Source organism: Micropterus dolomieu, linkage group LG18 (genome assembly GCF_021292245.1).
Source record: "Micropterus dolomieu isolate WLL.071019.BEF.003 ecotype Adirondacks linkage group LG18, ASM2129224v1, whole genome shotgun sequence".
Classification (NCBI taxonomy): Eukaryota; Metazoa; Chordata; class Actinopteri; order Centrarchiformes; family Centrarchidae; genus Micropterus; species Micropterus dolomieu.
This window is the reverse complement of record NC_060167.1, coordinates 4,308,116-4,317,685: the sequence shown is the minus strand read 5'-3', so window position 1 is coordinate 4,317,685 and position 9,570 is coordinate 4,308,116. Positions and strand designations below refer to the sequence as shown.

At 38.9% G+C, this 9,570-nt stretch overlaps 1 protein-coding gene across 1 annotated transcript; it reads left to right on the top strand.

Annotated features, from left to right (window-relative positions):
- Positions 1-2,938: 2,938 nt before the first annotated feature.
- On the top strand, positions 2,939-8,940 carry LOC123986769 (cytochrome c oxidase subunit 6C-1). The gene is made up of 4 exons (XM_046075125.1): positions 2,939-3,071; positions 5,802-5,917; positions 7,113-7,245; positions 8,806-8,940. The coding sequence occupies exons 2-3, from the start codon at positions 5,813-5,815 to the stop codon at positions 7,236-7,238; spliced, it is 231 nt and encodes a 76-aa protein (XP_045931081.1). The 5' UTR covers positions 2,939-3,071; positions 5,802-5,812; the 3' UTR covers positions 7,239-7,245; positions 8,806-8,940.
- Positions 8,941-9,570: the final 630 nt, after the last annotated feature.

Sequence of the window (9,570 nt, the reverse complement as noted above, 5' to 3'; positions counted from 1 at the left end):
GAAATGTTGATTTGATTATCTTCATTATCCAAACAGTTGATTTTTGTTGGAATCTACATTTTATCTTGGCTTACAGACCCACTCTCATGGCACTCATAAAGACATCTTTGCAACATATTATTCAATGGGTTAGATAGTCCCTGTTTTTACTGTGTATTCTGTCTCAGACCATACACACACATGCAAAAATAAATAATATAGATACACACCTGTTACATGCCCAGATAAATGACAGCATTTTTGTGACAGAAAGTGTAGCAGATAACTGATTTAAAGGTCCAATGTGTAACACATGACTATGTTTTCAGTGGTGTCTACAGAACTTACTTAGTTGTTGTAGTAGTAGTAGTAGCAGTAGCTCTAGTAGTAGTAGTAGTAGTAGTAGTAGCAGTAGCACTAGTAGAAGTAGTAGTAGTAGTAGTAGTAGTCATCTGGTTTAATAGAAGTAAGAAAATAAGTGAAATTTGAACAAATCAAAGACCACATGTATTAATTAGCACAAGAGCCAACAGAGCATGTCAACCACGGTAGTTTCTCCTACATGCTTTTCCTCCTTAAATCTTTATTGCAAAAAGAGACATGAAGTGTACATGGGGCATAAAGAAGTATACAGAACAGTATACAAATATATAAGAAGACTTTGCCAGAGGTATTCTATATTATATGGAGATAAAAAAAGTCGGAAGGACGGCTTCACAGCTTGGGAAATGGGACGTGAATGCACCGTGAGCCTCTGGGTGCAATTTGTAACCCTCACCACTAGATGCCACTAAAACTTACACACTGAACCTTTAATAGAGGTTAGAGCTCATGTATCGTTAGCTTACTGGTGCCAAAGTGTGAAAACTGGACTGGATGTGTCTGTATGTGTGTTAGTGAGTGTCCGTCTTCGATTAAACATTGTGTGATTTATTTACCTGCTTCTGAAATATGTGTTTTATGGAATAAAGCTGAAGAACCAGGAGCACAGCACAGATATTTACTGTCTGATAACACTACAAATAATGTCAGCATAACTGCTTTTTATGTTAAAGTATTAATACGCTATTTTAGTGGCAGCAGGACCACCAGTAAAGGCAATTTATCCAATATTCTACTTCTACATGCCAGCAGAGTGCTAGTTAGCATTAAAGGTGTCAGTGACAACAGTGCAGCATGCTTCATTACCATGGAATATAGACTTGCGTCTTTTAATGTATCTACAGTATATTGTGTTGTGGCAAAAACATACTGCAAAAAAAAAAGTAAAAACATATTCTACAGCCATGCTAGCAGCTCTGTGATGCTGTACACTGCTGCTTTGAGCTAAACGCTAACACCATCATGCAAAAATGCTCACAATGACAATGCAGACATGCTACATTAAGCAGATATAATGTTTACCATCTTATTTTAGAGTGTTAGCATGCTGTGATTTGCTAATTAGCACTAAACACAAAGAAAAGCTGAGCCTACAGGAAAAGTCAGAGGGTCACCAAAGTCAGTAGGATTCATCCTCTGGGGAACACAGATGTCTTAACAAAGTTTCCTGACAATCCAGCTCATAATTGATAAGATATTAAAGTCTTGACCAAAATGATGGACCGACCAAGAGACAGGTGTTGCCATCCATGGACTCACGCCGCTAGCATCACTTAAATCTGCACTGCCTAGTTATTTGTTTGCTATAGCAGGAAACCTGTGTACATACGGTGCAAGTAAATTACACCATTGCTCACTCTCTTATCATATCAGGTTTTCAGTGGAATATATTTTTCTATGGAGCAATATGTTGCTCACACTGCTACACAAAGAAACATAATTAACAGGTTCCTCTTCGGAGTTGAGACAACAACCTTTGGACGATAATCTCTAACATGTGTGGTAGTTAAAATGAAAAAAGTTGCCTGTATGAGGCTTTCATGTGGCAACAGTGATCGATTATTATCCTGCAGCATTCTCCTTACAAAAGCTGTCAACACAGTTTTGTATATGAAGCCTATAAACATCTTTGCTGGTTCTTTGTCAGAATAAAGAAGTCTGTACTTCACCTTTTTAAAATGCACTTTATGGAAAGAAAGTGGTGAAGTTTACAACAGGTGGAGTGTAATAATCTTTGCTCTCATTGTTACAGTGTCTTTTTGTTGTTCTGTGTTTTTTAGATACTGCAAACATTAACAAATTTCACATCTTAATGTTTAAACTTTTGTTCAGTCTCTGTGCATGTGTCTCAAAGCTTGTCCACTCAAATGTAAACAGTCTGCAGTATTTTGTCCAATAAAATATGTTAATGAAGCCATTCTCAAATGATCTTTTCAGAAATATTTACTCATGGTTTTGTCTTGTGTGTATAATATTTGGAGACTGCATTTTCCATTACATCATACCCATGTTTTTATTGTGTGTCAAACTGAATGGGATTGATCTGTTTTACCATGTTCACTGGAAGAAAAAAATGTTTTCAGAATTATTTACAGAATAATTATGTAAAATGTAACTTAACTTCATATGCATTTTATTGCAATAATTCAAACTACAAAACGCAATTTAAACAACCAGAGAGAGAACACGTCAGTTCAGTGTAGCTCTACCTCCTTCTTGTGGAAGCACTGTGGTAGTAACACATTCATGGCCAGGTCAACATCAAAAGGAGACTTCAATCTCAAGGGACTTCCTGGTTAAATAAAGGTTAAATAAATAAAAAACACAATTATTTGTCCTAATTCTGTCCCATATATAAGCCTATGATATAGGCCCACTGTGTTGGTCCTGGATCAGGGCTGATCAATTTCAAATTGGACCCTCTGTTTGGTGCAACACTCCATATATACAATCCTAAAAACACATGCATATGAAAAAACTTGTTTTATGACATATGCTGCACAAACAGTGTCACTCTAAACACGTACGTCCTGTTTTAGCCAGAGGAATAAATTTGTCTGTCTACGGTTTCCATGACCTCAACTGTCCTGACTTCGCATTTCCACATGGTTAAGTTTGTCCCTCCCTCTCTCCAGTAGAATCTCTTCCGGTAGAGGAATCGCAGCTGAACTGTGTGTTAGCGGTTTCTGTGAAGGTCGTCAGCCCAACTTGTGAGTATTTCCCTAAAATTAAACTATTTAAATATGTGCATTGAATTTAGACGATAACGTTTTGCTCTTTCAGATGAATAAAGACTCGTTGGTTTTTATAATTGCCCTGAAAAGTCGCCGCTTTCCTTTAAAGTCATTGTCCGGTTAGCAGTTAGCTTTACGGAGCTAGCTAACGTTAGCTCAATGTGTTAGCTAAATGCTAACCCGAAACCTCGTTACTCGTATTAACTAACGGTGGAACTGCGTCAGGTGTGATGTTTTGTTAATGCAGTCAGCCTCTCCTGAAGAGAGCAGAAAGCTTAATTACCGTAATACGAAGAGAGGAAGCCTTTACCACATCTTGAATGTTATTAGTGACTTTATGCTAACGCTACTGTGACCCTGTGCTGCTGCTGTTAGCGCTGCTCGGATTGTTCTTCCTGTTATATTTACTACTAGGTAGGTATTTTATAATGATTATATATACATAATGTGTGATACCACAGTGTTGATTCAGGACACATGCTCCCGTCTAAGTGAAGTCACAGGTCACAGGTCACTCGATAGCTGCAGTGCCGACCTGACTTGGCAGCGGTGTTTGATGGCGGTCTGCCTTTCAGGAACACATTGATTAGTTATGTCTGCTATTATCAATATTTCAGGTTACATTGTCATCTACATGTCTAAAGAAAATACAAGGTAAAAAGGCAGTGTGATGCCAGGAAATTGTTCCTTCTCACATTTAATCTTTTATGTGTGTACTTAATTTCTACTATTGCTATATCTTATATTTCTGTCCTCATTCTATTAGTCTGTCCACATATGTAGGGTTTAGGTCAGAGCTGTGAGGTTGCTTTGTTTTCCTTTCTTGCCGTTCCTCTCAGTCTCTGTTCCACAAAACGTAGAAACCTGGACTATCTAAATGATTGTGGATCCCTTTGCTCTGGTCCAGACGCTCGAATCTGCCCCAGGTGGCATGTCTCTAGACCGGCTGGTGATTGTTCGAGTACTTCCTTGTTTCTTTTTTCTTTAATAAATACTAAAAGACAGCGGTGGTTGTAATTCTTTTATTTGCTCAACTCTCCCCCGAAAAATACACAATTTCCAGTCAGTATTTTGGAAACGAGCCTGTTTCCTTTGAGGTGTTTACATTAACTGACCTTTGGGCCAGAGTTTAATGTCAAAAAAGAAAATCTCAGTTATTTTTAATGCAGAAACTCATTATCCTTAATTTGGTGATATTCCGGGAGTAACTGTTGGAGCTATGTCGCAACATCCGATCTAAACAAGATGATATGATCTTTAGAAACATCATTAGTAATATGAAAGTGATGGACAAGACTGAAGAGGCATCCATTGATCATTTCACTCAGGCATTAAGATAATAACTTTACTGTGTTTACTGGACGCAGATAAAAGGTGTAATGAGCTGATTTCTTGATCATCAGTATCCCTGTCATGTTAATCGTTACGCTTTATAGGTTCATATTCCACATGATATGGCCTATAATTAATATCACAATAAATCTCTGTGTACTGGTATACACATTTTGTCTAAAATAACATGCTCAAATAGTGCAAACATGATTATCTTATAGAATATGATGCATTGCTGTAAATTAAAGTACCCAACAGTATATGAAGTAGTTAAAATTGGCTCAACTTTAAATATCTACAGCTGTAAAATGGAAAATTAATGCAGTAGTAATATTAATCCAGACATCAGATATAATAGTAAAACACTGACAGGGACTGTTTTACTGCACAATGATGACTACTTTAGGCTTATTTTGCTGTAATCCTAACATACTATTACTGTAGTATGGTTTACAATGTAGATCTTGTACTTATATACTAGTGGAGTATTTGTAAAGTGAGGTTGGTATTAGTACTTTTGCTTTAGTAATGGACCTGAATATTTATTCCACCTCTCGTTAGCGCGCTCGCTCACTCACAACCTAACTGCACCTGTGTGTTGACTTCCCCTTTAAGGCCTTGAGTTTAACCTCTGTGTGACGGAGTCTAGTGGGTTTGTTGTGAAAGTGTTTATATAACGTTACTACGGCTCTTCACAGCAGAATTGGTCCAGGCAAGTCTATCTTAGTTTGGCCCAACTCAAGGGTTCTTTATCTCTCCTTCAGTCAGTTACATCTCGTAGCAGTTTGCATCAGAATGCTAATCAGGATATGAAGTCTGAGATGTTTTATATAAATTGGCACATTATTGAAATTAATGACTAAACAAAGTGTAAAATGTTGCTTTTGTGCTTCTCTAAGTTGTCTTTTTTTCTCCTCTGATGTAAAACTTTTGGAAATAAAATAAAAAATGTTCTGTGCTGAACAAAGCTTGACGGATACATCAGCCAGATCGATGTATCTGCTTCTAGTAGCTTATTGCAGGTATCGGTATCAGTGTTTATGTCGGCCGATACAAGAGACTGCGGTACAGAAAGCCCAAATAGGTTTAAGGTCATTTAGAAATAGATTCCCCGTTACATACGTTCCCTGCACGTTCACTAATGGCTGATATGTAAATATTTGATATGTAACTATTTGAAACTCAAATGCTGATATCAGTCACAACTTTTCACCTCAGCTGTAGTCCACATAGAAATGAAATAGAAAGCAAACTTTGGTTTGACTGCACCATTACTCAGACTGAACTTGGGACAGCACAGATCTTCCAGATCCCACAGATGGCACAGAAGAATTACACTAAGCTTGACTTTTCTCTCTTTTGTTTTTCCTTCAGGTGAATCCATCATGTCTCTGCCAAAGCCAGTGATGAGGGGGCTGCTGGGAAAGCGTCTGAGGTTTCATCTGCCCATTGCTTTCACTATGTCTTTATTGGCTGCAGTAGCCTTCAAGGTGAGAGCAGACACCGCCAAGTGGCTACAACCTTAAATCAGATGAAGCTGTTATGATTAAATGACACCTAATATATGTGGTGATGGGAACGCTTCAGTTCTGTTAACAATATCAGCATTATGGCCAACTTATAAGCTGGCATTCTGATTGTTTTTTAATTATACCTGCTTTGCATCTGCGTCGGACTTGTCTTCTCCCCACACTGAGACACGTACATGTACACCTCTGGTCGCTCACTGCAAACACACCAGCTTGCCCCGCCTCTCTCTGTCTCTCTCGCCCCGTCTGCTCTAATTTCTCCATCAGTAGTAGGCTGATGTTTTATGACGTTGCCTAAAAGACACAGAACTCATCTTTTTTGCAGAGTTTTTCACCTGCGATCCGTTGTCATGGCAGCAGGTGTTACGTAAATGACGGTTTCATTACATTTACGCATTTAGCTGACGCTTTTATCCAAAGCGACTTACAATTGCTGTATATGTCAGAGGTCGCACGCCTCTGGAGCAACGAGAGGTTAAGTGTCTTCCTCAGGGACACATTGGTGGATGTATCACAGTGGGGAGGTGAACCCAGGTCTCTCACACCAAGGCAAGCGTCTTATCCACTGCGCCATCACCGTTGTTTCATTGTAGCCATTGATGGAAATTATGTAGACATTGCCCAACCCTAGTGTTGACGCAATTATTACAGACTGTAATGTTGGAAAAATGGTTAAATGTAATGCAGTCTACACATTCGCCCTGCAATAAATCCTGCCTCCGTGAAGCTGTTAATGAAATAAATTAGACTATGCACATGTACTTAACAAGATGTCAGATCTCAGTGTACACTGTACATTTTTGTCATTCAGAAACTCTACTCCACTAAAAACCAAATATTTCTCCAGTTACGAAAGTTTGTGTTGCACAAGATGAATGAGCCCAAAATTGTTCACGACACACACGTGTTTGCAATTTTACACATGCAGAAGTGTGTCCATATCTTTAGAAAAAGTTGTCTGGGTCACGTGCTGTGACCGGTCGTAGACCTTCGAGTCTGAGAAAACAAATGAAACGCAACACAAATCTGTTCTGTTATGGAAAATTTTAAACATCTTCTCTTAAAACTGTCTCTTCTATCTTGAAAGTTGGCTCTCTTTTAGGTCTTGATTTAAAATAGCAAATAACAAACCAGACGTGTCTTTTGTTCCCCGCAGTACGCGGTGACAGAGCCCAGGAAACAGGCCTACGCTGACTTCTACAAGCAGTACGACGCTGTCAAAGAGTTCAACGCCATGAAGGAAGCCGGCGTCTTTGAGAGTGTGCGGCCCTCTGGAAATTAAACCCGCTGTAAGTGTTTTTATGGAAGAGGCTTGATTAATGGATCACAACACTTGTTAGGGAAAGCTCAAGTTTATTCTAATTTTAATAGTACATACTAGGGATTTAACGATACACTCAACCCACGATTTGATACGATTCACAATTGTAGAACTTTAGATAATTGCTACCCAGCTAGCGATCTGTGTCTGCCTGGTGAGCAGGCTGCTCTGCTGCACGTGTGGGGACACTGAGACCTGCTCTTCCCTCATCGTTTTCCTCCACAGGGTAGTTGGTCTGTAAACAGCAGGGAAAGTATTAATTAAGAAAATCAGTGTAACATGAGGCAGAGGTCTCATTTTATCACACATAATGACAAAAGAATACAGAATACCGAAAAAGTACATTCAAATTTTTCCATTTATTTTCGCAATTTTTTTATCATTGCATAAATAAAATAGTCAAAATGTGCTTTTTACTCAGTGTTTTCCACAAGATTCCACAAGTCTTTCTCAGACACTTTTAAAAGCTTCCACACTGCCGACATGTCATCGTAATTGTTCGGTAAAATTTATTCGGTCTTTTGACTTATTAGGCCGAACACCGAAAGTGCGCTTTTTGCTATTTTTAGCCTATTCATTTCAGTGGCCGAACATTCGTTGCATCCCTGCGACACTTGCAAAAAAGCATGCATTTGCATTCTGAGAAGATACCTATTTTTATAAATTAAACATTTAGTCATTATTATTATTATTATTAGAAAGGGAGAAAAAATACCTGGTTGTGAAACTGCACAGCTTTCTTCTTCAGCTGGTGGAACACATCCTGGCACTGTGCTTCCTCTAGATGAGGTAGAGTGGGGAGTCTGGTCTACTGCAGTGCAATCCAGCAGGTGGTTGTTTTCTACAGTGTATCTGAGTTTCACAATGTCCTCAGCATCACGGATGTCTGAGTAACCAGAGTGTCAATTTAACGGGCATTTCGTTGGACGTCATTGCTGAGGAGAGCGGCTGCCACAGCTAGTCGTGTTCAAATTAGCGTTCAGTCATATCCAGACTGCTGTTCCAGCGTGTTGCGATGTCCATACTTGGCTTGTGTTTGTTTACTTCCACATTGAGTGAGTAGTGGTTTCTCTTTGGATGTGAACACAGCAGTGGCTGTGGGGATTTTGTGGAAGAAGGTTAAAACCTGCATGATCTGACCCAGCAGACGGGTGACTTGGCAAATGTAATTGGGTGGCAAAGTTTAACGTGTGGGCCAGACTCACCACAGCGCCATGTCTCTGTTCTGTCTGAACATCCAGCGCACAAGTGAATGTTTATGTTTAACACTAGGGCCTTTTTAAAATTGCATGTTTTATCTCAACCGATTTATAATCTCTTTCACATTTATGACAATTTTTAACCGATGCATCGTTGCATCCCTAGTATGTACAGAAACCTTAACCCTAGTCCCTCCTATGAAGTGCTAAAACCCAGCCCAACATTCATTTTAGACTGACCGAATAGACCACGTAAACACAACATCACTATTGAATCCAGTTGGATCCTTCTGTATTTAACTGTTACGTCTTGTGTTTTCTTCCTCCAGCTCTTCTTTCCTGTCACTCATTCCTGGTCTGAGGATGAACTTCCTTCTTGCCCCCCCTGGATGTTATTTACTGATTTAGATGTGAACATCGCTGTGCTGTTTTGTTCCTCTAAATAAAATATTCTATTAACATAAGAGCCATTCTGTCTTTGTTTTGTGCTTTTACAAAGCAATCAAACAGTGTTAGATAATAAACCATGTGCCTTTTTTAATGTGGTTATCCAGTACTAGTAAATGTTATATGGTGTCTATTGGGTCTTAATATTTTTCTACTCTGTAATAATAGTGTCAAATATTTCTGCGGTTTTTTTTTTTTTATATTTTTTTCTTTGGGAGAGGAGTAGGAACGTTCAGGCTGTACACTGCTGATCGTAATCAAGACTGGCCTGTCCCAAATCCTTACAGCATTAATGGTGTACAGTAGGTACTGTATATTAATTGTTATATTACACTGTTGACCATGGTGCCCCCATGCGAGGCCCCAAACCTGCTCCCCGGGCGCCGTGCAACAGCTACCCGCTGCTCCTAATTAGGATGGGTTAAATGCATAAAACGACACATTTCAATATCAAAGTAAAATATATATACTACACCTCTACTACACTGATGTTTAAAACCTTTTTTTTTTTTTTTTTTTTTTTAAACCTTTTCACACTAAGGACCCCTAAAGTGGCACAAATTAGACCATGGGACCTCCATCTGATAGGATTTTTGCTTTTGGATGTTTGATTACAGAAAGTGTATGAAACCCAAGTAGTCATACAT